At 56.3% G+C, this 27274-nt stretch overlaps 2 protein-coding genes across 4 annotated transcripts in view; both read right to left on the bottom strand.

The window, feature by feature from the left end:
- C3 (complement C3) overlaps positions 1-14430 on the bottom strand; it is a 35261-nt gene extending 20831 nt beyond the window's left edge. Inside the window, exons 1-19 of the mRNA XM_036066122.2 lie at positions 14312-14430; positions 13726-13918; positions 13198-13360; positions 13029-13099; positions 11222-11316; positions 11052-11134; positions 10879-10969; positions 10505-10607; positions 10278-10404; positions 9690-9805; positions 9442-9588; positions 8810-9019; positions 8460-8666; positions 7929-8087; positions 7483-7612; positions 7183-7254; positions 6811-7014; positions 2416-2524; positions 2054-2139 (exon numbers count right to left, since the gene is read on the bottom strand). Of these exons, the coding sequence (XP_035922015.1) occupies positions 2054-2139; positions 2416-2524; positions 6811-7014; positions 7183-7254; positions 7483-7612; positions 7929-8087; positions 8460-8666; positions 8810-9019; positions 9442-9588; positions 9690-9805; positions 10278-10404; positions 10505-10607; positions 10879-10969; positions 11052-11134; positions 11222-11316; positions 13029-13099; positions 13198-13360; positions 13726-13918; positions 14312-14382 (2437 nt within the window). The 5' untranslated portion in view covers positions 14383-14430. The remainder of the gene's footprint in view (positions 1-2053; positions 2140-2415; positions 2525-6810; positions 7015-7182; positions 7255-7482; positions 7613-7928; positions 8088-8459; positions 8667-8809; positions 9020-9441; positions 9589-9689; positions 9806-10277; positions 10405-10504; positions 10608-10878; positions 10970-11051; positions 11135-11221; positions 11317-13028; positions 13100-13197; positions 13361-13725; positions 13919-14311) is intronic.
- Positions 14431-20142: 5712 nt separating this feature from the next.
- On the bottom strand, positions 20143-26602 carry GPR108 (G protein-coupled receptor 108). Of its 3 annotated transcripts, none has more exons than XM_036066105.2 (18): positions 26085-26284; positions 25359-25478; positions 24633-24683; positions 24384-24466; positions 23559-23683; positions 23367-23428; positions 23189-23257; positions 22986-23090; positions 22651-22784; positions 22465-22540; positions 21917-21990; positions 21715-21832; positions 21492-21622; positions 21355-21398; positions 21086-21219; positions 20840-20923; positions 20582-20706; positions 20143-20354 (listed from the first exon to the last, which is right to left on the bottom strand). In XM_036066105.2, the coding sequence occupies exons 1-18, from the start codon at positions 26202-26204 to the stop codon at positions 20282-20284; spliced, it is 1728 nt and encodes a 575-aa protein (XP_035921998.1). In that variant the 5' UTR covers positions 26205-26284; the 3' UTR covers positions 20143-20281. The 3 variants fall into 3 exon arrangements, with proteins under 3 accessions (XP_035921998.1, XP_035922001.1, XP_035922000.2); XM_036066108.2 differs by having other exon boundaries at positions 21086-21135; positions 26085-26266; XM_036066107.2 differs by lacking the exon at positions 22465-22540 and having other exon boundaries at positions 23336-23428; positions 26085-26602.
- Positions 26603-27274: the final 672 nt, after the last annotated feature.

The raw sequence follows: 27274 nt of genomic DNA, 5'->3' as shown, positions 1-27274 counted from the left end.
AGCTCTCTGCTTGTAACCCTGACTTTTGAATTCATAGTAGCTCAGGAGTCTGAAATTTCCAAGTTTCGTGGGTTACAATGCTAAAATATTTATTCTGAAGCTCTAAGATGGGGTTCCTGGAAGGTTCATCCCCCAATGATCTTGGGCAAGTCACCTTCCTTCCCTGGCTTCAGTATCCTCATTTGTAGGAGAATAATAGTACCAAGCTCGTAGGGTGGTTGTGAGCGTTGACTGAGATAATGTGTTGAGAGTTAAAATCGTGCCTGGTGAGACAATGATGTCGAGAAGCTATCACAAGGGCACGGAGAGCGGAATCCCAAAACCACAGGGCCCTGTAGGATTCCGCCCCCCATCCCACCCAGGGGACATTGGGCAACTTCTGGGGATGTTTTGGGGACATCACAACTGCGCGGGGTGTGCTACTGGGATCTAGCAGGTAGAGGCCATGAATACTGCTCAACATCCTACACTGCACAGGGCAGGGCCCTACCACAGAGAACCATCCAGCTCGGAGCCACATGAGTGGCTCTACATGAATACAGACCCCCTAGGGACCGCATTAAAATGCAGGTTCTGAGTCAGCAGGTCAGGAGAGGGGTCCAAGATTCTGAATTTCTAACAAACTCCCAGGTAAAGCACCTTTGCCAGATTGCTAGTGGTTCAGGGAACATGGTTTCAGGACAAGGATCTAAACTGTGGCTTTTGGGGCACCTGGGGGGCTCAGTTGGTTAAGGGTCTGCCTTCAGCTCAGGTCATGATCTCAGGGTCCTGGGATTGAGTCCTGCATCGGGCTCCCTGCTCAGCGGGGAACCTGCTTCTCCCTCTCCTACTTGCTGGTGCTCTCTCTACTACCGCCCTCTCTCTCTCAAATAAATAAATAAAATCTTTAAAAAATAAATAATCTGTGGCTTTCAACTTTCTTTTTTCAAGCTGCAAGAACTTCTCTTATTTAAAGGACACCTCAAAATCTTTAAAAAAAAAAAAATTTTAAAAAAAGATGCCTGGGTGGCTTAGTCGGTTAAGTGTCTGCCTTTGGCTCAGGTCATGATCCCAGGGTCCTGGGATCGAGTCCCGCATCGGGCTCCCTGCTCAGCAGGGGGTCTGCTTCTCCCTCTGCCCCTCCCCCTGCTCTTTCTCCCTCTTGCCTCAAATTCCAGTATGGCTTGGCGTGGCCCTGGCTTCTATTTAAAATGTAGATGTTTTGTTCATCATGGATTTTTTTTTTTTTGCACTCACGTTGATTTTTAAAAAATGATTGCATGAAAAACTAATGATGTAATGTACTGTGATTAACACAACATAATAAAATAAAATAAAATAAAATAAAATAAAATGATTGCATGAAAATATTACTTATCTGGGCGCCAGAGTTTTTTGGCACCACTTAAAATTGGCGCTTAAAGTTCCTGCGTCCCTCTTCTCATCCTGCTCCCTGCACTGCTCGAGACCACCCACGTCGGGCAGGACTCCCCAGGCTCTCACAGCCGGCTCTCCGCAGTGGAGGGCCCGGGACAGCCAGGTTTCATAACCTGACCACCGATGTTCCAATCATGCATTTCATTCTGCTTCCTCTTCTACATTTTCTTAATCGCTCTACCCACCATCCTATCGACATCACCCTTTAAGGGTGTTTGTGGTTGCAAATTATCTTGTATGATACTGCAATGGTGGATATATGTCCTTATACCTTTGTTCGAGATCTATAGATTGTACAACACCAAGAGTGAACCCTAACGTCAACTATGAACTTGGGGTGATGATGCCGGGCCCGTGCTGGATGTGGGGTGCTGGTAGTCGGGCAGACTGTGCATGTGGGGAGGTGGAATGAGGGTGTGTGGGGAATCTTTGTACCTTCCCCTCAATTTTGCTGTGAGCCTAAAACTGCTCTCAAAATAAAATCTGTCTACAAAAAGCACTGACCATGTCACCCACAGAGTAGGATCTGACAGCCCTCCAGCCACCAAGAAACAGGGATCTCTCTGGATGGGGTGAGAAAATGCCAGTGGCCCTGGGGTCCCTGCCTCCCGAGGGTGGGGCCACCGCCTTCTCTCACCTTTGTCCTTCGACAAGCTCACAGCCAGAATCTCCCATGTGGTGATGGAATCTTTCAAAAACACATTCATGGTCTTCGTGGAGATTCTGGATGGGGGAGATGTGGGAGCATTAGAAGACCTGTGTCCGGGTTGTGGGGGAGCGCCGGGATGGAGGGGCCCCAAGGGAACGGTTGGAGGGGGGTGGCGGCTGGGCAAATGTGAGTAGCCCGACTCCCAATTTTTCTAGGCTGGGTTGTGGGGTTGCACAGTGACTCAAGAAAAGAGGGGGGTTGGGGTGCACGCAAGTTAAGTGGTCCAGTCTGGGGTGCTATAGGAGCTGGTCTGGGAGGTGGGTTGAAGTGGGGGGTTATCTTAGTCTTACCCATTTTTCTCGGGTTCATTGAGATTCTCTATGGTCCACAGCCAGCTCTCAGGGAACTGGCTTCGGGAAATGATGTCCTCTTCTGGTATTATCTCCTCGTCCAAGTCACCTGGGAGGTAGGGGTGGGGAGGGGAGCAATCTGGGTTTAGGACAGACCCATTTCCCCACTGTCCCTGGAGATATTTATCTCTGTATCTCTGGAGGGGTTTTTAGCAGCAAAACACACCCACGGCCATGCGATGACTTTGTGGGGTGGGGCGGGGGGGTAGGCATGTTTGCCTTTGTGACTCCTTCCTCCATAAACACACTATTAAAAATTATATTTTACAACTGTGTTGGTATAAAGGCAAAAACAATCCAGGCTGGTTAAATTATTTACCCCTCCCCCAATTTTCATAGAATTGAAAGCATTCGCTCGAGCCTCTCTCTAAGCCTGAGGGTTCCTAGGTTCCTTGCCTGCCGCATCTGATGGTGATGGTCCTGAAGCAAACAGGGGGCTCGACAGGCTCCCCAGACCTGATGGTGACCCCTGGAGAGGGGGTGGCCTTTTCAAGCCTGGCTGACACCATCAGCAAGTAGATGAAGCGGGGCCAGAATAGGGCTCAACCCTGTCTGGGCTTTCTTCAAAACATGATGGGCAGATTGTAACTTGGCTCTGGGTCTGCCAAGTAACAAAGTAGGTGAAGTCCACTGATGCCTAAATCCACCCACATTCTGAAATAACCCATCAAAGTGCCTTTCCGGTACGAACATGTAAGCAACTCTCTGTCTCACCCACAATTGGCTAAAAAAAAGTACACAATGCTAGGGGATGAAAACACCCAAGCGTGTGTAAGCCCTATGCTGGTAGATCAGATATTTTTGTCTAATTTTCCTCTTTGAGAAAGGAAGTCTGTAGTTCGCTGGAGTGGTAGGCAGCAAGCCTAGGTTAGTATATTTTGCACAGGTTGAAGGGAAAATCCTTTGTTCATGTGCGTTGGAAATCTTTGGGTCTTTTTTAGGGGTGGTGGTGAAGGGAGTGCTAGCCTTCCAGCTAAAAGAATTTAGAAATATCTGTCCACTTTGGCAATGTCTGCCTTTAAGAGGTGACTGCCTCTTAAGAGCCAAAACAATAAAGAACAACAACAACAAAAACAATAAAAATATAAGTGTGCACAAAAAAATATGTGTTACCATATAAGGAGTCCCCTACCTGCTGTCATATAGGTTAAGTAAAAATTGATCTGGGGGAAAATTTCCCTTGGCTTGAATTTTGCTGTGATCTGATAGCAAAAAGAAGTTTCCCAAAAGCGGGGCGCCTGGGTGGCTCAGTTGGTTGAGCGACTGCCTTCGGCTCAGGTCATGATCCTGGAGTCCCTGGATCGAGTCCCGCATCGGGCTCCCTGCTCGGCAGGGAGTCTGCTTCTCCCTCTGACCCTCCCCCCTCTCATGTGCTCTCTCTCTCTCATTCTCTCTCTCTCAAATAAATAAACAAAATCTTTAAAAAAAAAAAAAAAAAAAAAAGAAGTTTCCCAAAAGCAACTATAAGGGAACAAAGAGGAACTTTACAATGAAGCAGCCCAGCAGACACACGGCCTAACCAAGTGATCAAGGGTCACATCGCCAACAATGGGATGAATCAAGGTCACAAGGCCCCTGATAGGATGCACTAAGAAGGCCACAATGTCTCTTTTGTGACAGTGCTGACAAAAATGCAGAAGCTGAATGTGATTATGAGGAAACATCGAGCCAACCCAAACGGCGGGACAGCCCCCCAAAGAGCTGGACATGAGTGCCGCTGCAAGATGGATGCTCTGCAGGGGTCGGGCAGATCCACGGACACTAAGGAGACCCCACCAGCAAATATGACGTCCAATTCTGGACCGGATCCTTTTCCTATAAAGGACCTAAACCCAAACCAAACCAGACCAAACCAAACCAAACCAAACCAGACCAAACCAGACCAAACCAAAGCGAAACCACTGGCGCAACTTGAATGGGGCTGGAGGGTTTGGTGGTGACAATGAGTCAACATTAATGTCCTAATTCTGGTGACTGTGCTGGGTTTTCTGGGAGAATATCTCTGCTTCTAGGAAATCTACACTGAGCTAGTTGGGAGTGGTGGGTCCTCACACGGTTCAGAGGGGAAAAAAAGTTTTTATGCCCATTTCCACTTTTTCTGTTGGAGACTCTTTAAAGAAAAAAAAAAAGAGGATTATTTTTGCTTTGATCAGGCAGCCTGCTGCTGTGAAATTTCCCCTTCTTCCTCAGTTTTTAAGCAAAGGTATTATCTTTTGTGACTTTTCATCCTGTAGTTAATAAGGTAATTTCCCTCGATTTCAAGAGCCGCTCACATGGGCCTTTGTTCTTGGAGCCCAATTTGAAGGACACAATTTCTGGTCCCCCATGAAACAGTGGGATGTGCAAAAGAAGTGTTCAAAGGGCCAATGAGAACGATCACCAGAGCAGCAAAGGCTCTGCATAAAATGGTTAAAAAGAACAATCTGGAAAGGGTGGGATGAGCTGGGAATTTGCCAAGGTGACCCTCACAAAAGGTCCCGGGCTGTTCACCGTGTGCTGTCCCTGGCTTCAGTTTCAACAACGCCCATCCTAGCAGAAAGATCTTTCCCTAATCAAGGCACATTAAAAAGCATTTTTAAAAAGGAGGGATCAGGCCTCACTGGGCTCCAAGCCTCTCAGCAAATGGCAGTTGGGCAATGTCTGTCCTCTCAGCGCCACTTTGTGCTGGAGACTGCTCTGGTCCTGCTTTAAATGCTCTTATTATAAGAGAGATTTCTCTTGGCTTTGCTTAAGATTTATTTGGCCTGAGGTGTAAAGTTTCAAGTGGGTACACGTTTTGTCTTATCCAGAACTGAATGAATGAACGAATGAATGAAAATGAAGTGACAGAGGTTGTTAGGCATTGAGTTAGGCACCTCTTTGGAAAGCACCATAAATGAGTTTTCTTTGGTAAAGACAAGCTGAAAACCCATCTCAGACAGAGGCATCATCCCCTCTCAGACAGGCCCTCCTCCCTCTCAGACAGCCCCTCCTCCCTCAGACAGGCCCCCTTCCCCTCAGACAGGCCCTCCTCCCTCAGACAGGCCCTCCTCCCTCTCAGACAGCCCCTCCTCCCTCAGACAGGCCCCCTTTCCCCTCAGACAGGCCCTCCTCCCTCAGACAGGCCCCCTTTCCCCTCAGACAGGCCCTCTTTCCCCTCAGACAGGCCCTCCTCCCTCAGATAGGTCCTCCTCCCCCTCAGACAGGCCCTCCTCCCTCAGACAGGCCCCCTTCCCACTCAGACAGGCCCCCCTTCCCCTCAGACAGGCCCTCCTCCCTCAGACAGGCCCCCTTTCACCTCCGACAGGCCCTCCTCCCTCACACAGGCCCCCCTCCCTCACACAGGCCCCCTTTTCCCTCAGGCCCTTCCTCGTCAGACAGGCCCTCCTTCCTCAGACAGGCGCCCTTCCCCCTCAGACAGGCCCTCCTCCCTCAGACAGGCCCTCCTCCCTCAGACAGGCCCTACCCCCTCAGACAGGCCCTCCTCCCTCAGACAGGCCCCCTTCCCCTCAGACAGGCCCTACCCCCTCAGACAGGCCCCCTCCTCCCTCAGACAGGCCCCCTTCCCCCTCAGACAGTCCCTCCTCCCTCAGACAGGCCCCCTCCTCCCTCAGACAGGCCCCCTTCCCCCTCAGACAGTCCCTCCTCCCTCTCAGACAGGCCCTCCTCCCTCAGACAGGTCCTCCTCCCTCTCAGACAGGCCCTCCTCCCCCTCAGACAGGCCCTCCTCCCTCAGACAGGCCCCCTTTCCCCTCAGACAGGCCCTACCCCCTCAGACAGGCCCCTCCTCCCTCAGACAGGCCCCCTTCCCCCTCAGACAGGCCCTCCTCCCTCAGACAGGCCCTTCCCCCTCAGACAGGCCCCTCTGTCTCAGACAGGCCCTCCTCCCTCAGACAGGCCCCCTTCCCCCTCAGACAGGTCCCCTCTTCCCTCAGACAGGCCCTCCTCCCTCAGACAGGTCCCCTCTTCCCTCAGACAGGCCCTCCTCCCACAGACAGGCCCCCTCCTCCCTCAGACAGGCCCCCTTCCCCCTCAGACAGTCCCTCCTCCCTCAGACAGGCCCCCTCCTCCCTCAGACAGGCCCCCTTCCCCCTCAGATAGTCCCTCCTCCCTCAGACAGGCCCCCTCCCCCTCAGACAGGCCCCCTTCCCCTCAGACAGGCCCTTCCCCCTCAGACAGGCCCCCTTCCCCCTCAGACAGGCCCTTCCCCCTCAGACAGACCCTCCTCCCCCTCAGACAGGCCCTCCTCCCTCAGACAGGCCCCCTTCCCCCTCAGACAGGCCCTTCCCCCTCAGACAGACCCCTCCGTCCTCAGCGCCACCCCCCCCCCCCCCCCGCCGCCCTCAGCAGACTCACTCCTGGCCAGTCCCAGAGGCCCGTCGCGGCTGTGCTGGAGCCGCAGCTGGGTGATGTAGTTGCAGCAGTCGAGGAAGGCCTTCACGCACCGCTCCTTCTCCTCGTGGAAGATGAACTGGGCCCTGCGCTCGCAGGGGAACTTCATGGGGTTGTCCCGCATGCCATCCTTGCAGCACCTGCGCACGTCCAGCGGGTACTGGCCCTCTGTGGGGGGCACAGACCCCACGTCATGCCCTCAGCCCGGGGCCTCGAAGCAGGAGGAACTCGGGACAGCCCCGCGGGGAGGCCGACCCCACGGCCAGGCCCTGCCCGCCTCCCTCCTTGGCTGGGGCCCCGTGTGGGCAGGGGTCAGGGGGCGGGCAGGGCTCGCACCTTTGTCTAGCCTCTTCTCCATGAGCTGGACGGAGCGGCGGCGCCGGGCGGCTGGTTTGGGGCACTCAAGAGCTGAGGGGCAGGCGGACAGCAACGGGATGGGTTAAGCACCGCCCATGAGTCCTCGATGTACTCCTCTCAGTAGCCACGAGGGAGGGGACTTGTTGCTCCCATTTGACAGAGGAGGAAACTGAGGCTCAGAAAGCAGTGACTCGCTAGATGGTGGCGGAGGCAGGACTTGAACCCGGGGCCGCCTGACCCCAGAACCCTGCCCTCCGCTGTGCCCTCCCCGGCGCTCACCTGTCCTCTGGGCCGTCTGCAGGTTTTTGTTGGTCTTGAAGGCCAGCCCCGCGTCCGTGAAGACCCCGGCATAGTCCTTCCCGCTGCCCGCCGTGCAGCCGATGTCTGCCTTCTCCACCACGTTCCAGATCTGCGGGGCCCGAAGGGGTCACGGCCGCGGCCTCCACCCCCCGGCCAACGCGCCCACCCGCCCCTCCGTTCTCGTCCCCAGACCCGTCTCAGAGCTGCGACCCGGCCGTGCCCACGACCACCCCCAGCGTGGGCTTGTCCATCCGCACTCCCTTCTGCAGCCTTAACGTCCAGCCCACCTGTGTCCGCTCCGACCTCCTTCCAGCCCACGCCTGACCCCCCTTCCCGTGCCCTCCGCAGCGCCACGGCCACCTCACCCCAACGCCACCCCTTTGCCCCTGCTGCCTTCCACCCGACCGTAGCGGCCGGGGGCGCACCTTGCTCTGAGTCAACTTGTTCTTCTTGTTCAGCACGAACACACCCTTGTCCACCGCCACGAGCCCCACTCGGGCCCCCGGGTCACCCTGGATCTTGAGGATCATCTGCTGTCCAGGCAGGTGTGGCCTCTCGTCCTTCCTGCCACCTTTCACCACCAGCTGTGGGGGGGGGGTGGACGGGGGGGCAGGAGGGAGGGGTCAGCGCTGCCGGGCCGGGTCTCGGTCAGCCGAGGGCAGCCGTGGTGCTGCTGAAGCCAGAGGGAGCGAAGGCAGGAAGGCCAGGAGAGAGAGAACGGGGGAGCAAGAGAGGCCCCGCCCCGAGGCTGAAACAGAGCGGTGCACGGGGAGCAAGGGGGGGTGTGGGTGTGGGGTGGCGGAGAGAAGGGGCTGGGAAAGGAGAAGACAGAGGCAGAGACGCTATGACCCCCGTGGAGAGCCCACCCGGAAGGCTGGAGGGAGGCAGAGACCGAGAAAGCACTGGCCAAGTGGGGAGTCCCAAGCTGGGTGCAGGGGAAGGCTTGGGAAGCTTACCGTGCCTATACAGGAGTCCTTGACATCCACCCACACGGAATCAGCCACCACCTCCCTCTGGCCCTTGCTGTCAACGAGTGTGTAATAAGCCACCAGGCGGAAGGAAGGAATGAAATCCGTAGTCATGGTCAGAGGCATGACGACCAGGTCCTGGCCAGGTTCCCGCTTCTGGCGGCCCACCTTCAAAATCTTCCCTTTGTTCATGATCTGGGGGGAACAAGTTGGTATAAGGATCAGCAAGGTGGGAGGGAGTGGGGCGACCTGGGCTTGGAAGTGCTGGAGAAGCAGCTTGGTGGGGGGGTGTGTGTTGTGTGTGTGTGGGGTGCCTGGGATCTTAGGAAGCCACGGACCAAGTAGGTGTAGTAGGCGATGGTCCGCTCCTGGTTGCGGTCTGCTCGCAGGTGGAAATTGACATTGAGGGTTTCCCCTGGCTTGAGCTCCAAGCGAGGCACGGAGAGATGCAGGTAGTTTTTGACCTCGCCCATGGCGGTGTAGGGTTGGGCCTCCATATTCCTGGTGGCCTGTCGAGACTGTGGGATACCATCCTTCTTCGTGCTTACCTGCGCGAGGAAAGAGGGATGAATGCTGGCCCCCCAAAGATGTCCTTGTCCTCATTCCTGGGACCTGTGAATACGGTAGCTTCTGTGGCAAGAGGGACTTTGCAAATGGAATTAAATTAAGGATCAGAGGATGGGAGATTGTTTTGGATTATCTAGGTGGGTTGAATATAATCACAATGATCCTTCTACGATAGCTAAGCAGCCAGAAGAACCCCTAGTGCAGACGAGAACTCCTCTCTGCAAATGAAAACATCTCTGTGTGAATGAAAATATCTCTATATGAGCGACATGAGCCCTTTATGCAAATAAAAGGGCCCCACTCTGCAGGTGGCAGGATGGCTGTGGGCAGCGGGCAGGGTCCCTCTGTGTAAATACAGTTCCCGGGCTCTCTGGAATGGGGCCCCAGGTGGGTGAGGACTCACGGTGATGAGCAGCGGCTGCGGGTTCTTGGGTGTGTTCATGGTCAGCTTGGCCACACCATCTTCCTGGGTTAAGGCCTGTGCTTTGGTGCCCGTGATCTCCACAGGGATGTGGCGGGCTGGGGAGCCGTCAGGGTTTGTCACGAACACCTGTGGGTGCAGGGGCAGGTGGAGGGGGTGTAGATGGACCCAGAGACGTAGCCAGTGCTCCGGAGCAAGATGGGGGATTGCAGGACCACCCTGGGTCTCACCATGAGGTCAAAGGGCATGGCTGGTTTGAAGTACTTGGGTGTCTTGGTGAAGTGGATCTGGTAGGGGGAGGTCACGATGGGGATCCCGCTGCACTCCGCCTCCACCATGTCGCTGCCTGAGGGGGCCAGCCATGAGGGCATGTTCCTGGGCCACCCCTCCAGCCTGGACCCCACCTTCATACCAGGTCTCCCACCGCCCCGACTGGGCCTCCTCTGTCAGACTGGATCCCACCTTCATTCTGGGTCTCCCCCCTCAGCCTGGGCCTCCTCTGTCAGACTGGATCCCACCTTCATACTGGGCCTCGCCCCGACTGGGCCTCCTTTGTCAGACTGGATCCCACCTTCATTCTAGATCTCCCCCCTCAGACTGGGCCTCCTCTGTCAGACTGAATCCCACCTTCATTCTGGGCCTCCCCGCTGAGACTGGGCCTCCCTTGTCAAGCTGGATATCACTTTCATCTGGATCTCCTCTCTTAGACTTGGCCTCTCCTCTCCCTTCTCAGACTGGATTCCACCCTCATTCTGGGCCTCTGCCCTCACACTGGGCCTCCCCCTCAGTTGGGCCTCTGCCCTCAGACCAGGCCTCACCTGAGTGCAAGACAACAGTGACTGACACGTACAAGGACTTCCCCACCAAGGCATTTGCTTGGGAGGGGTACACCCCGTCCAGCAGGACCTTTCGGCTCAGCTTGGCCTCCCCAGTGCCATCTTCGATCTGGGAAGAGGAAAGGAGACTCAGAAAGGGGGAGGGGTGAGGGGTGAGGGTGGGGGAGGGCGGAAGTTCAGAGTGGAGGAGGCTCGGAGGGGCAGAGCACCGTAATACGGGTGAGGGACTGGGCCAGCGAAATCCTGTGGTCACCATCCTGGATCCCAAAGATGACGAAGGCTGTTCCATCCACATTCTTCCCGTACAAGAACCTGAGAGGCAAGAGAGTCTCAGGTGCTCCTCTCCTGAAAGGCACGCCTCCTTCCAAACGTCCACTCACTCCTCCTGCAGAGCCCCTGGTCCCTCACTTGGTTCTCACCTGGTTCTTACCTGGTCCATATCTGGTCCCTCACCCAGCCCCTCACCTGGCCCTCACCCGGCTCCACCCCTGGCTGCTCACCTGATCCTCATCTGGCCCTCACCTGCCCCCTCACCTGCCTTCCTCACCTATCCTACCACCTGGCCCCATTCCCAGCCCCTCACCTGGCCGTGATGGTGACCTCCAGGCCCTCTGGGTCATCGATATAGTAGAATTTCTCTTCAGGCTCCACTTGGACCTCAAAACTGGGCAGCACTGGGGGAAGAGACGCACCAGTAGGGCACCAGCACTGGGGCCTGGCGCCACGGGGGCCCCCACCCGGACTCCCTCCTCTTACCATATTCCTTCACCTCGAACTCAGCGGAGAAGACCTGCTGCGGGGCATCTTCGTAGTGGACCTCAATTTTCCACTGCCCCATGCTGTGGGGGAAGGCAGGCGAGTGAGCCCCACATGCCCCCACGCCCTCCCTTGGGATAGGGAACCCCCTCCAGGAGGGCCTGACATACTTGACCAGCTCCGGGATGTTCCAAGACTGGGACAAGATGCCAACCTGGTTTTGAGAAGACAGGGAGTCCCGCTTGATGGGAACACCGTCGGGGGTCTGTGAAGACAGGGAGGGTGTGTCTCTTTAGAGATCAGGCTTAACCCCTAGGTTCTCCTCTCCCTCTCTGTGTCTGGCCACTCTCTGTGTGTCACGACTACTGGTTTTGAACGTGGACTTGGGTCAGTCGGCCTGGATTCAAATCTCCGCTTTGCCATTTATGAGCTGTGTGACCTTACGCAAGTTCCTTAACCTCTCTGTGCTCAATGTGCCCATCTAGAAAAAGGGATAAATAGAGCCCCTACTTCACTGGCTTGGGACCTGGTTAATGTAAGCCGGAGCTCACTATCATCAGTGTCTGTCTGAATACTAACAATAACCAGCATTTACCACCTACGTTGGGCAGGACTCTGTGGTAAGCATTTTGTGGTTGCTGAGCCACAAAGGACTGCCTATGTTCGACTCTTTGACCTACAAGGATAGCAATTACATGTGGTTCGACCAAATCCACATTATTTCATTTGTTGCCAATAATGAAACGTCAGGAGACATCATGTAAACATCTGGCTTTCTGGCTCCTCTTGGAGATTGGGATAATTGTGGATAACGGATTCCTGTTGGTACGAGGCGACATTCGACTGGAACTGGGCCGAGGCTGTGCCATTAGACGTGTGTGTTGGCCGGTCCCCACAAATTCCACTGACCCCCAAAATCAGCTCACGGCTGTCAGAACCTGGTCCCTGTTACCTTTGCATGATTTCAAGAAATACTCATGATGATTCTCTGAGAAAGACCCACCTCTTTCCTCCCTCCTTCACTTCCTCCTCCCATTTTCCCTCGCCCCCTTCCTCCCTTCTCCCTATATGCCAAGCACTTTCTGGGTTCAGGAGATAAGGCCCTGAGCGAACAGATAAAAATCCCTTCCCATGTGGAATTTAGGTTCTGTGGAGGTTGGGGGAGGGGGCAATTAGCAAATGAATAAACCCAACTGTTAGGATGCCAAGAGGAGATGACAAGAAGGGAAAAGATTGTGGTGTGTGTACATTGAGGGGGAGGGGGTGGCAATTTTATAGGAAGCTCAGGGAGGCTTCTCTATAAAATTGGGACATTGGTGACATTTGAGCAAAGACTTGAAGGACGTGAGGGGGCAAGCAGTGTGGGTATTTGGAGGAAGAGGGTTTTCTGGGTACAGGGGAACAACGTGTGCAAAGGTCCTGGGGCAGGTCCTGCATGGCAGTTGGAGGTACAGCAAGGAGGCCCATGTGGCTGAAGCCGAGTGAGTAAGGGGAAGAGAGAGAGGAGGGGAGGACAGAGAGGGGACAGGGCAGGTCGTGCTGGGCCTTGGGGACCGCAGGAGGACTTAGGCTTTTACGCCAGGGAGGTGGGAACACCTGGGGCGCTCTGGGCAGAGGACAGGACCTGAGTTGGGTGCTCGCGGGCGCCCTCTGGCTGCAGGAGGCGGAATGAACTACATAGGTTTTATCCGTCACCCCAAACTTCAGATGAGAAAACTGAGGCCCAGGAAGGTGAAGTGACCTTTCTGGAGTCACGCAGTAATCAGAGATTTATCTGGAGCCAGAATCCACGTGGTATCCCTGTATCTCTTCCCTGTTTCCAGGACTCTTTCTGTGTTTGTGGCTCTACACATCTCTTTGCCTTTAGGTCTCTTCAGATGTGCCTTTTTTGGAGTCTCTTTCTCTGTCTCTCTCTATCTCTTTGTCTCTCCCCGAGTCTCTGCTCTGGGCGTATCTGGGGCCCTGGCTGGCTGGTACCTGGATGACGACGATAACGCTCCGACCCACGGGCAGCAGGCTGTGGTCCAGGGTGAAGATCCGATAGAGGACTGGGAGGTGGTGGGAGAGAAAGGGGGCAGTGGGTGAGGCCCTGCCCCTCCCTGCAGCCCAGCCCCCGGCCCTCTCCAGCCGCTGCCCAGCCCCTTACCTGTGGATCCTGGGGTGTAGATGGTCTTGTCCGTCTGGATGAAGAGGTACCCGCTCTGAGGGCTGATCAGCACCACCTTCTCCACCACGGTGGCCCCAAAGGCCGCCTGGATAGTCACGAAACTCTTTCCCCTCTCTGATATTAACTCCTTGTTGGTCGGGATCTAGGGGTGGACCAGAGGATCATTAGGGGTCTCCTTCTGGGCCCCTTGCCCACATCTGGCCCCCAGGCCTTCGGTGGGGCCCACACCTGCCCCTCCTACCAGTAGCACCTGCCCAGCACTCCTGGTCTCCCTGGTGTGCCCAGGTTGGGAGAGGATGGCTACTCAGAGAGGGACCAAGGGCTAGAGAGGCGGTAGGGGTCAGAGAGGGGGATAAGAAGGGGGAATCAGACGGGGGGCTCAGAGGACCTCACAGTGGAGAGGGGCTCAGGATAGGAGGGGCTAGTTGAAGGAGGAGTCTCAGAGAAGGGCGGGCTCCGACGTGGGAGGGGCCCAGAGAGGGCTGGGGCATCAGCAGGCGCACCCACCCTGATGGTGACGGTGCTCATGTAGTCATTGGCGCTGGTCAGATCTGTTTTCTCGTTGGACAGCACTTGCTTCTTGGCCGGGAAGTCGTGGACGGTGACCACGACTTCAACCTTCTCTTTCAGGTCGTGGGCCTCCAGCACCACGGTCTCCTGGTTCCCCAGCCGCAGGATGTTGGGAGTGATCATGGAGAACCTGCAGGAGCAGGTGGGGGCAGGGGATGCTGTTCTAGGGACCCGGCATCCCAACCCTCACCCACACGTCGGGAAAATCCCAAATCCCCATGCGGTCAGATCTCGAGGCCTTCACTACCGCGGCAGAATCACTGAACAGCACACCCTATGCACCCTAAACCCGCAGACCCCTGGTTGGAGAAACACCCCCCCATCACAACCCTGAATTCCACAAACACCCAACTCATGAACTCTTGAACTCACAGGCAGCCCGAATTCATTAACAGCCCAACCCACTAGCCCCTGCCTCCACAGGCACCCAAATGCACCCTGAATTCTCCTGAGACCTGACCCCACAAGCACCCACTCCAACCTCAGAAGCAACCGTGTTGGGGAAGGGGTCGTGACCACTCACAGGGGCTCCCCCAGCAGGAGGGGGAGGTGGGCCAGCAGCAGCAGCAGGCTGGGGCCTGAGGCAGGCCCCATGGTGCAGGGGCAGTGGAGGGACCGAGGGACTGAGGGATGGAGGGAGAGGGTTGGGAGGGAATGAGCGGAGGCTGTTGGAGGCTGCCTTTTATCCGGCGCCTGCCTCCCCCCGCCGCCCCCCCCTCCTCCCCGTCCACCTCAGCCCAGCCCACGGCTCCGGTGGCCTTCCCCTCCCTGGAGCTGCCCCAGATTTCTCAATACTATTTCCTAAGTTTTTCAATCCCTGGGGCCAGCGTGTCCTGAGGTAACTAACCCAAGGGCATGTCCTCCTGCAACATGAACACACCTTCCCTTTGCCATGGCCTCCCTCAGGGTCAAGGCCAGCTGGTGAACCTTTCCCTGTTGCACCTACTCTGTGCTGGAGGAACACTGAGGGCCAGAGAGCCCCCCACCCCAGGTATCTGGGCCTGAGCCCCAGTCCACTTTGGGCCATGCATTTATTAACCAAACCCTTCCTACGAGTCCATCTCTATTCTGGTAGCAAGAGTCCTTCATCCATGCTGGGGTCAGGCTGGGGGACAGAGTCCAGCACCGAGGCTCCGGGCCCCATGGATTGTCTTCTCAGTGAAGAACCCTGCTGCTTGGAGGGTCAGGGAGGATTTCTGAGAGGGGGATATTTCAGCTGGGCTTTGAAGTATGTGTAGAAGTTCGCTATGCAGGTGAGCATGTTTTTTAGGGCAAGGGGAGCCTGGAGTTCCCTTCACCTACCCTTGTCAGGTGACCAACATGGTCTGAATGACTATGATGATTAAAAAAAAAAAAAGTCGTCATCGAGCAAATTCCCTATTGCTAGCTTTTTTTCTGTCTTACATCAACATTCTCTTAAGATATTATTATTATTACTATTATTATGAATTGTATTTAGTTTTTTTCAGTATGAATACCTAATATATTCATATGGTTCAACAGCTAAAAGGTGCAAGGAGGTGTACAGGGAAAAGGTAACTTTCCTTCTATTCCTGTTGGCAAACTTTCAGGTTTCGGATGTCACAGTGCAAACAAATTTCAGGTTTCCTTCCAGAGATATCTCATGCATTTATACATGTTCACGAGTTTTAAAAACAAGTGATCAGTGTTCTCTACATGCTGTTCTTCCTGGTTTCCCTGCCTGGGTTACACCTTGCTTTTTCCTAAACAGTATCCCTTAGAGATGGTTTAATACCAGTGCCAAGAGAGCCTCCTTGTTCTTAGAGGCAGCTGCCTCACATTGCGTTGTACAAAAGTAACCGGCCTCTTCCCCGTGGACAGACTTCCATGGTTACAAGCCATATTGTCTCCAGTGAGTAATCTTGAGCCAGCATCACTTTCCAGTTCCGACACTTATTAGTGGTAAACTTTGGGCACCTGACTAATAACCACTCTGAGCCTCAGTTGCCCCATGTAAAGTGAGGTTATAGATAGCACTCACTTCACAGGGTTGTTATTGCCATGAAAGGATGTAACCCTGTATCAGAGGTGACTCATATGGATCCTATGGATCAGGCTAGAGCGTAAGGGCTAGTGTGAACAATCTCGCTAGATTTTGCTGTCTTTCCCTCCATAACTGTATTGATTTACATACTTGCTGACTCTGCAGGAAATTGCTGATTTCCCCACTGCCTCGCCATGACAGCCTGTTGGCAAAGCTTTGCATTCTTGCCTCAGTATCATTTTGACGTGCATCTGTTGGATTCCCAGCAAGGCTGTGCATCTGGGGGAAGGGGTGTGTGAAGTCCAGGGCACAGGAGGCAACTGGTATGGGGGATCCTGATCTCTGAAGGACTGGTTTCCAAAGTCCCAAGGAAGGGGTTAATGGGGAACTCAGTGAGGATTTCCTGTAAACCACGCTCCTTTCCTGGCTATGCTGGCATGCCTGGAGTCGGGGGAGGCGGGCACAAACAGCAAACTTGGCCCCTGTCCGCTTTGATTGCGACACCCCTTCTTTGGAAGAAAGGGGGAGAGTGCAAATGCCTGCTTACTGTCCAGAATTGAGAGTAGACTTCTGAAACAGGGGAGGGGGGGAGAGGGGAACCTGCTAGGATCTCCCAACCCCCCATTACTCCCTCTCTTCCCCTCCCCACCCCCCAAACCCACCCTATTTCCTGGATTCATCATAGCCTTAAACATTCGGGCTCTGTGGCTTGACCATCTTGGGCAGGTGTTGCTGCTGGCCTCCGCCTCCCTGTGAGCCTCGGTTCCTTCTTTCTCAGAGCCTCAGTTAATCCTGCTCAACGATGGGATCAATGATAGTTCCTGCTGTTTTTTTTTTTTTTTTTTTAAAGATTTTATTTATTTATTTGAGAGAGAGAATGAGATAGAGCATGAGAGGGTCAGAGGGAGAAGCAGACTCCCTACCAAGCAGGGAGCCTGATGTGGGACTCGATCCCGGGACTCCAGGATCATGACCTGAGCCGAAGGCAGTCGCTTAACCAACTGAGCCACCCAGGCGCCCGATAGTTCCTGCTGTTTTGACAATGAAAGGTGCTGAGATGCTTCGGAACCCTGGGCTTACAAACTTTATGCTCATGGTGGTGGAAGTCTGGGAACGATCCTGTCCCTGATCTCTAGGAAGTGACCAGAGGGATGAAGGCAAATGCAGAGCAGGGCCTGCTAGGAAGGAAAGAATTCTTTGAGGCTTCTTCCTGGGGGTGTGCATTGGTGCCCAGAAGTGTGGGAGAGGGATGGCAGGCAAGATAAGCCAGCAGGGGAGAGAGAGGAGGAGACTGGGGAGAGTGCGATGGGACTTCCAGTTAGCTGGTGCACCCTGCCCAGCATTCCAGATATGGAGGGAGGGAGAACCAGGTTGCCTGAGCTGAGTGGGGTATCTGGGACATACTTAACCCTAACAAAGTATTTGCTGTTTAGCTGCAATTCAAATTGAACTGGGTGTCCTGTATTTTGTCTTGCCACCCTAGCTGGAAGGGCAAGGAGAGAAGAAGGGGAAGGAAGTGGGGATGATTTCTGGGTGGGGGGAGGTGCCCCCTCCACCCCACGCCTGCTTGAGTGCAGTTACTTCCCCACTGCACCCTCGCACACACACACACCCTTCAGAGGCAGTGCCAGGCCTGGGAGCATCAGGGACCACTCTCCCTCCTGGCCCCCCACTTCCAGAATGGGGTCCTTGCTACACTGCTTTCTGAGAATTCCCCTCCCCCCACCATGCAACCTGAGCTTCCCCTTCTCACTACTTATTACTCATTAACTCGAAGATAAACTTGGCCTGGTTGAGTCTCATCTGCCCCTTGGCTCCTTCTCCCCGCCCCCCACCCTGCACCCCCCCACTCACACCTGGCAGAGGCGGGGGCACCAGGGCCCCCACCTTGGAGGATGCAGGGGCAGAGGTTTTGACCTCCCAGGCTCAGTTCCTAATCTGTAAACTGGACAGTCCCACAGCCACGGAACTTCCCTCTGAGTCTTGGGGTGACAAGCTGGTGGCATCAGCAAGCAGAATGCTCGGCCTGGTGCCCCACACAACGCACCTGGACTGTGTTTTTATTTTTCCCAACACCTGCTCCTCCACCTTCGTGCCTTATTTCCGTGACAGCCCCGCCAGGCCTCCAGGCCAGGGTCCCCCCCTTCCTCCCTGTCCCCTGCATTCTCTGTCCCAGTTTGCCCATTCTCTCCACCCCTGTGGTCCGTGGCCTCCCCGCTGTAGGCTCACTGCTTCCAGCCCACTTACTCTACAGCAACTGGGGACTTTTTCTAAAAACACAACTTTGCGATCCTACAGAATTATGATGTGACGCCTCGAACGAGGAGAAGGGCTCCGTGAGACTCCGACGCAGCACCTTATCTCACCAACCTTGTTTATTCCACGTCCCTATTTTACAGACCAAGAAACTGAGGGCTTTGGCCACTTGCCCAAGATCCTCTAGCTGGCAAGAGCTGGGCTCCAGAGTTCACGCTCCTAAACTGTAGGAGTTTCTGAAGGCTGCTCTAACAAACGACCACGAACTGGATGGCTTAAAATAACACCTGTTTATTGTCTTATACATCTGGAGGGCAGATGTCTGCAATCAAGGTGTGGGCAGGGCTGCATTCCTTCATTTCCGTCGGGAGGCTCCAGGGCAGGAATCCTCTTCTAGCCTCTTCCGCTTCTGGTGGCCACTCCACTCCGTGGCTCGCGGCCCCTCCCTCCAGCCCCACAGCTCACCCCCCCCCCCCCCCCCCCCCCGGCCAGTTTCCTTGTCACTCTCCTTCTCCGATGGACCTCTTGCGAGGATCCTTGTGCTGACACTGGGCAATCCAGGATCTCCTCCTATCTCAGGGTCTTTCACTAAATCACAGCTGCAAAGCGCCTTTTGTCACATACTGCAACATTCGCAGGTTCTGGGGACTGGACATCTTTGGGGAGCCATGGTCCCGCCCAGCCCTGCATGCACAGGGAGTGAGACATCGACCTGTACGGCCATGTCCTTCCCTGCTTTAAACTGTTCCTTGGCTCCTGCACGCACTGGCATTGAGTGCCACCGTGTCTGCCTCTTGAGGCTTCTAGCCCTTCCCAGCTCCAGCCAGCCCTGCAGTGGGACTCGCCGGCTATTCTGGGCTCCTCTGGCTTCGCCTGACTTCCTCAGTCTGCAGTGCCTCCCCACTTCCTTGTCTGGCTGGGCTATTTATGCACTGGGCCCGTTATACTTGCTTCCGTTTGCAAGAAGCCTGACCCCAGCCCAATTCTCTACCTGTTGTCCCCGGCCTGGGCCCCCAACCGCCCCCTTCCCAAGAAGTGTCTCCCAGAGCTCCAAAAGGGGCTCTAGGCCCTCTAGCTGAAGGGTGCCGTGGGACAGGGGGAGAGCTCGATCTCTGGAGCTGCCCGTGTGTGTGCATAGGTGCATCCCTAATCTGAGGTCATTCCTCAAAGTTCAGGGCAATTCACGAAAGGTTAGGCTGTGCTGGTCACTCACAGCATTATCCGGGGCGACCCCATGGGACCCCCATTTTACAGGTTGGGAAACAGGTGAAACCACTCATCCAGGCTCACATGACAAAGGGGGCGAGCTCAAAAGGTTTGGTCGCAGGGAGTCCAGGCGCAGGGGGGCAGTGCCATTGGTGGGAAAGTGCAGCTCTGAAACCAGACCCCTGTTGTTTTGGGTCCTGAGTCTCCCAGCTTGTCAGCTGTGTGACCCTGGGCAAGTGACTTAGCCTCTCTGTGTCTCACAGGCTTTCTGAGAGGAATTAGGATCAACAGAAGCCTTGGAAGAGGGTGCGGCATAGAGCGATCACTATGTGTTAGCGACGATTACTTCTAGTCTTCCGTGTGAGCTCTTGTGGGGCTGCCCAGCACGTTTTCCTGCCCTCCAGCCTCTGCACATGCTGTCCCCTTACCTGGGCCTGCTGCCCTTTCCCCTACTTCTCCATTCACCTTTCCCTGACTTCCCAGGCTGGGCCAAGGCCCTGTGATGGAACTGTCTGGTGACTCAGCCCTCTCCCTGACTGGCCTCCCCCCCCAACCGTAAGCCCCTTAAGTGGGTCTGGGCCACTGCTCTGTCCTCAGTACCCGGCATGGGGCCCGGCACAGAGCAGATGCTCAACTGATATTTACTATGTAGAGCAATGGATACTGCAACCCTCCCTCCACAAGGAGTACAGGTCTCTAAATTGCAAACACAATCTCAGTGTTAGACCTCAACACCCAGAAAGGCAAGAAACCAGGGTAGCAAAACAGATCATATTGCACAGCTGCAAGAGGTGGGTGGCTCTGGGGCAGGGACAGGGCTGCCCAATGCTTGGGGAGAAGAAGGGGGCCCTCTTCTGAATGGGCTCCTGGACCTCAGGTCCCAGAGAGCTGGGTGCTGCATGCACCCCAGCGCCCTCCTCCCCCTGCCACACGTGCTTTGGGAGAGGAGCTGGAGAGTGAGGAGTGTGTGTGGAGGGCGGAGGCGGGAGGTGGGGGAAGGAGGACGGTTCCAGACACAGGGGATGATCACAAAAGCTCCCGCCCACTGGCTGTTTTGTTGACTTTGGACAGGCCTTCCTGGAACCCAGAATCGGTCATTCTAGAGGCAAACAGCAAAGAGGTGGTCCAGGAGTTGAGGGGCACGAGGCCCCGCCTGCCTAGTGCCCATCAAATCCACCCCTAGAGCTGCTTGCCCACCTCCCCCCCCCCACGCCCCACCCACTCCATCGCCAGAACCCTGGCCCTGCCCACTCTGCCTCCAGAGTCACCACACTCCCCACTCCCCCACCCACCCCTGTGGGCCGGGGTGGCAGCGGGGGGGCTCACATTTGCTCCATCTGCGTGTCCTCCTTGTCCTCCTGGGGCAGCTGCAGGTAAGGGTTGTTGCCTGCCGGCTGGAACTTGTAGCCAGTGAGCACAAAGAAGGCCAGGGTGGAGCCCTCCACCAAGAGCTGGGGGGCAAGGGGAGTGGGAGTGTCAGGGATAGCCCCCGCCACCCCCCCCCAGCCACTGTCTGGCCCACCCACCTGCCCCCCACTGCCCGGCACTGTCTGGCCCCCCTCCTGCCATGGTCTCGGTCTTCACCTGGTACAGCCATTGCCACTGGAAGGGCATGGCTGCCCGCAGCAGGATGGCGATTATCCGCGTGAAGTAGACGTAACAGATGACCTGCCAGGACACAGGGAGAGGGCCGAGTGTTGGGGCTCAGAGTGATGGCAGGAGGAGGAATTAGAATGGGTACGCCAATGGGCTGGTTGTACCCTCCCCCCCAGCAAAAAACAAAAACAAAACAGCCCCAAGTACTTCCCTGAGTGAGAACAGGGCTCTTACCATGATGTAGTAATGCCGAAACAGCTTCAGCTTGGCCAGGTTCACTGCCACTGAGAGGTGTGCACAGACGACGGAGGGGAAGGGGACAAGTATGGAGGAGGGACGTTCTGGGCAGTGTCCAAGGGGCAGGAAGTCTGGAGGGGCCCGTTCAGAGGACACGTAGGAGGGGCAGCCGGTGGGGAGGGAAGGGACATCCAGGGATCATAAAGAGGGGCCTGGAAGCGGGACAGGGGCCGGGGGCACAGCAGGTCCTGGGACCAGGGCCTCACCCTTTCCATCCGTGCCAGATGCGTCCTGGAGATGCCGGATGGACCTGGAACGGGACAGGGGACCCGGACGGCTGTCAACACAGCCTCCTGCCACGTCTGCAAGGGGCAGGGGGCGGGGGCGGGGGCGGGATCCTCACCAGACCACAGGGAAGAGGATGGCGCCGCAGCAGATGAGATCCACCAGGAAGAGGATCTCCTTCCAGAGCACGTAGTCACTGGCACCTTCCTCACGGGACTCGATGACAATGTAGGCCACGTTGGCCAGGACCTGCGGGGCGGGGGGGGAGGGGGCGGTGTGGGGTGGGTAGGTGCGCCCCCAAGGCTGCATGCGTGCCTGCCCACCCGGGGCCCCAGGTGTACCTGCAGTGGAATCACGATCCCAAAGATCTTCTTCTCCTTGTCTGACAGGATGTACTTGACGAAGGCCCAGCCAGAGCCGATCAAGGCGATGGTGATGAAGAGGAGAGCGCCCTTCAGCCTGGGGAGGGTGTGGGTGGTGAGGGGGGGTGGTGCCCGGCCCTCCCCAGCCTGCCCCCCACCTGCCACAGAGAAGGGCACTCACAGGTGTGTGATGTAATGCATGACAGCGAGGCCTTCGATGGGGTGGCCCTGGCTGTTGATGAAGTAGTAGTTGATCTGGAGGTGGATGGATAGATGGACAGTCAGACAGACAGGCGGACGTGTGGGTGGACGGTGGTACAAGTGGGAGGATGGTGGTGGTTCAGGAACATGGACAGTCACTGTGGGCATGGTGGCCACAAAGTTGACAGAACCGACAGTTATGATCGGGTTGGCAGGTGGACCCAGAAATGGGCAGTTGTGGCCGTGACAGAGGAGGGGACCATCAGTCAGCGGGAGAGTCGGAGCTGGGCCAACGGACAGTCAGACTGAAGGGCAGAGCGTCACAGATGGACAGGACAGGCAGACAGCTGAGTTGGGTGGACAGTTGGGGGCCATGGTGATAAAAATGGCTGGATATGGGGACAGTTGGGACACATGAACTCCCAAGCCCAGGGTCCGCAGAGATTTGGGGAGTGGGCTCCACGGGCTTCTTCCTGGACCCAGAGACCCCAGCCCCGCCCCCTTCTGCTCCTGTCCCAAGGCTCTCACACTGTGGAAAAGGAGGGAGATGCTCTTGGTGAAAGCCAGGACTGCCATGAGCCAGTGTATCTTGAAGACGTTGTACCTGGCAGGGGGGTCAGGGACAGAAGGGGGTGGGGGGCATCGGTCAGGGGCAGGGATGGGAGAGCGATGATGAGGGGAGGTGGGGGGACCCCCCAGGGACCAAGGCATTACATGTTCTTGCAGAGAACAGACACCCAGAAGATGCCAGCGGCCAGGAAGCAGGCAGACATGACCATGTACAGCTTGAAGAGGGGGATTTCCGCCGCCGACAGGAAGCCCTCGGGGTTCCTCTCCCGGATCATGACCTGGGGAGGGGGCAGGGTGGGTGGTGGGGATTTCATGCTAGCTCTGGACGTGCAGAGCTGTGAGGGTGCATCTCGCCCTCCCATTCTCAAGCTCTCCTTCTCTGTGCCTCAGTCTTCCCACCTCCCAGATGGGCACATCAGCTTTTGTCCCACAGCACGGCCCCAGGGAGGATGTGGTGTAGCCAGCCCGCCTCTGCTCACCGTGATGTCGAACGGCTGCTCCTGGCCCGGCTTTGAGTTGTAGCAGTTGTGGAAGTTGAGGTTGTACTGGCCTTCCTCGGCCCGAGAGCCGATCACCACGTGGAACTGGGTGGTGGGGGCAGACAGGGGGAGACGGGGGGGCCTCAGCCTGGGGGTCCCCACTCTGGGGGGAGGTGGGGCCGCGGGCACTCACAGATACTCACACTGAAGTTGTAGGAATTGTTGAGATGCCCGAGACCCAGGACCAGTTCCTTGTCCTTCCCACTGAGGCCCTGAGGGAACAGAGTGTGTGATGTAGGTGGCCCCAGGCCTGGGGCTCCATATGCCCCCCGGCCCGAAGAGGAACAGACCTTCCTCCCTCCTGCCCTGGCTTCCTCGAACCTGCTGGTCCCCCTGAAACACTGTGGGTTTTGACTTGGCCTTGTCAAGCGCAGTGGTGGTCCCTATAGGGGGCAAGTGAATGAGTTTAGGGATGGATGGACAGAAGGACAGCAGAAAACTGGGCGGGGGGGGGGGGCATCCGCGCAGCCCTGGCCATCCACCCTCCCTGCTCACACAGCCAGCCTGACTCACCACTGTTCACTTTAGGGGTGACTGTGAGCTCTGGCTTCGGGGGCCCTGGTTCGGAGGGCACTTCAGGGAGGAGCCCAGGAGAGATGAACAGCTTCTTCTGTTCCCCATACTTCCGCACCTGGACCCTGGGGTGAGGGTGGGGGCTTCAAGGGTGAGGCCAGGAGGCTGAAGGCTTGGGTCATGCACACAACGTGTGCAGAGGAACTCAATGGTCCCTTGGGCCCTCAGGATCTCCTTTCTGAGGGCCGGTGTCAGGCTGAGTCAGTGATCACACAGTTCCAGCACCGGCCACCAGCCATCAAGACGGCTGCCGCATCTGGGCGCTGCCCGCACCGGTGACTGTCCCTTCCCCTGACACTGACTTACTCATTCCACGTAAGTGCATTATTTAACATGAAAATGTATCTACAGACAGGCTACACAGTATTGTTGGACTCTGGTTCTTGGGCCTCAGTTTCCTCCTTTAGAATAGGGATGTTATCAGTATAAAGAGTCGATGAATTAACACCTGTAAAAGCTCGCAGGACGCTCCCCGCCACATAGGAAGCGTTCAACACGTATGAACGGTGCCTATCAATTCTCACAACACTCCTCTGTGTCTGTGAATTCTGCCCTGAGACCCCAACACTCCCTAGGCCCTCCCCCCCCCCGCTCCCTCCTTCCCATAGTCACAAGGCTGGGAGGCAAAATTAAAAAGCAAGTGGTTTTCCTCCTAAGAGCATGAGGTTCTTTCCAGCTGGCTTCTCATTCCACCTGATAGCTTGCTTATGGGGGTATCACACCCAGGAAAAGATGAATGATAGAGCCTCTGGTCCATCAACTTACCGCAGATCCTTGGTGTTGATGAGGAAGAGAACCAGGAGATTGCTACTATTTTTCCGCAGAGGACAGTCGTGGGGGTCCTGGGTCTAGGGAGTGGGTAGGAGGGTGCCTTGGTTACCGCCTCCCACTAGCCTGGCCCCACCCTGCCTCCTCCCCATCTACCTTGCAAGGGAGGGTCACTTCTTGCTCCCCTCCCTGTGAAAGAATGAAGGGGCCTTCCTCACCCCCTCCCCCACCTCCTCCTCCACTCACTGAGTAGGATCGAGTGCTGCCAGATCGAGCCCGAGTCAGACTGAACCCCACCTGGCAGGTGGAAAGAAAAGGGGAAGAAATGAGGAATTGCATAGGGACCTCCCCAAGCCACCTCTCTTAGTAGCAAGAGAAATGTGACCTCAAATTGACTGAACCCTTACTGTGTGCTAAGTCCCACATTCACTCATGGAATTCCAACAACCTGTCCTGCCCCTGCCCCCTCATACTCTTAACTCCTAACCATCCCGTGCAGCTCAACTTCGATGTCGCTTCTCCGGGGTGGGGGGCGGAGGGGAGACCCTCGCTGGTCCTCTGGACCTAGCCCACCCTGTTTTCACTCAATTAAAATGTTACAGGTGTAACGTTTTCACAGCATCCCTGAGAGGTGGCTCTGAGAGAACAGACCCATGGAAACTGCTCTGCCAGGTACCTGGGACTCAGTGGGCATTAAAAAAATGCTAGCTACTTATTCTGACTGCAGGAACTGGGGATAGCTTGTGCATTGGTGTGCCCTTCCTCCACCAACCCCAGCTCAGGGCCCAGCACATATTGCACGAGATTTTATTATTCCCATGTTACAGATGAGGAAACGGAGGCTCAGAAAGGCCAATGGACTTGCCCAAGATCACATGGATGAGAGGCGGAGCTACGAACTGGGGACTGGAGGAGGGTTTGGGAAACTTGTGCACCTCGCCCTCCTCCAGCAAAGTCCTCAAAGCCCCTCACCAGCGGGGCCTTCTCTTCTGTGTCCTGGAGGCCCAGTCGCAGGAGGCTCAGGTCCACCTCCAGGGAGCCGTTGGCGTAGAAGCCGAAGCTGTTCAGGGGGATGTCTGCTCGCTTCTCCCCCTGCCGGAGACCAAGGAAGCAGAGGCAGCTCAGACTTCTTCCCACCAACTCAGCCCCACGGCTCTGGCGCGGGGTAGGAACAGGGAGCCCCAGCTCCTCCAGCCACTGTTCTGAGAGTCCAGGAAGAGAAAGCCTGGGGCACCTGGAAGTCTCCGCACCGGGTGAGCACCACCCCAAGAGCAGAGTTATTTATCTTGGCGTGCCGAGCCCCGACCTCCCAGACACTTTGTAGATTCCAAGATCCCAGTGAGTGCCCAGAGGACCCCATTCTAGAAAACCCAGGGACTCCCCTGGGAGGCGCCAAGGGCCCCAGCGCAGAGCGATCCCAAGAATTTAGAGGATTAAGGAGGGTGGGTAGTCCCTGGAGGTGAGGTCCCACCCCCGGGGGGCCGGGCACAACCCTAGCGTGGTCGGCCAGGCAACTCCACGCGAGGTCTGAGGGGGACTCCTCGGACGAGACCACTCGGGGCCTGGAAACGGGGGGCGGCGGACGGCTCCATCCCGCGTAGGAAGAGGGGGAGGTAGGACGAGACCACTCCACACCAGAGGCTTCCTAGGAAGCGAAACTGCGCTCCCCGCCCCGCTCCGCCGCGCGACGGGACTCACCGTCAGCGCCAGCCGGTGGATGCGCCCCGAGCAGCCGCCCAAGAGCAGGAGCAGCAGTAGCCGCAGCCCCCACTCCGCGGGGCTCCGACGGGCGAGCCCCCTCCTCTCGCTCACTGCCATCTCTGGAGCCGCCACCTCCCCAGACACCGCCTCTGACGCACCCACCCGCCTAAGGGTGAGCCAATCGCAGCACGAAGGGGGCCGACCCTCTGGCATGTCAAGCCCTCCCAGCCAATCAGCGACCGTTTCCTCGAAAAGCCGCACCACTCCCCCTCACGACACCAAATGGACATCACCAGCTCCGAATGGGCTGCTGATACTGCTTAACCCGCCTCCACTCTCACCAATCACTAGAACGATTGTACTGATGTAATTTGATAAACCGTCCATCTAACCAATTCTGATGGATCTGATATCCCGCCCTTGAAGCGGAATTCCTTCACCCACGCCCAACTGAAATCGGTCCAGGACTACATTACCCAGAATGCAGTGAGACCAGACGGCGCTACAGGGCATTCAATAAACTACATTTCCCAATATCCCCAAGGACGGACTTCCTCTTTTTACCCTGGGGATGTGGCTCCCAGCCAGAGCACAGGCTTTTGGTAAACACGCACATCTGCTGAGGCCTGCCCTGTTCTAATTTTCCTGATCCACGAAAGGCCGAAACCTAGCCCCAGGCTAAATCTTGACCCTAGGATGACCTATGACCCCGGGCTGAATTCCAGCGTTAGGCGGAGCCTGCTTTATCCTAGAGTGAGGCAGCTAGTAGCCCATCCAAAGATCCCAGGCTGGACTTGTCGACGGGCTGAACACCAACCCCAGGCTGAGTCCTTACCTGCAACTGAGCCCGGACATCAGCCTGAAATCCAGACTTCCCCCCACTCCCTTCTGACCCTCGACCTACGCTGAGCCTGGGCCTTAATCTCCGGTTGAGCCCCCCACCTGGACTGAGCCCTGACCCCAAACTAGGCCTGACCTCTGGACCCTAGTTTGAGTCCAAGACCTCCTAGTGGTTTGCTGACCCCTCCGCTAAACTTCTGACCCCAGTCTGAGATCTCATCCCAAATGTGGTGCCGACCTGGAGCGAGTCCAAATTCCAATTTGAGTTTGAGGCCAGTGTTGAGACTCTTAATACCAGGCTAAGCCACTGAGGTCAGAACCCATGCTGAGCCCCTGACTCATCTGGT

This window comes from Halichoerus grypus, chromosome 1 (assembly GCF_964656455.1).
Source record: "Halichoerus grypus chromosome 1, mHalGry1.hap1.1, whole genome shotgun sequence".
Lineage (NCBI taxonomy): Eukaryota > Metazoa > Chordata > Mammalia > Carnivora > Phocidae > Halichoerus > Halichoerus grypus.
Note: the sequence above shows the minus strand (reverse complement) of the source record. Positions and strands in the feature narration are given on the sequence as shown.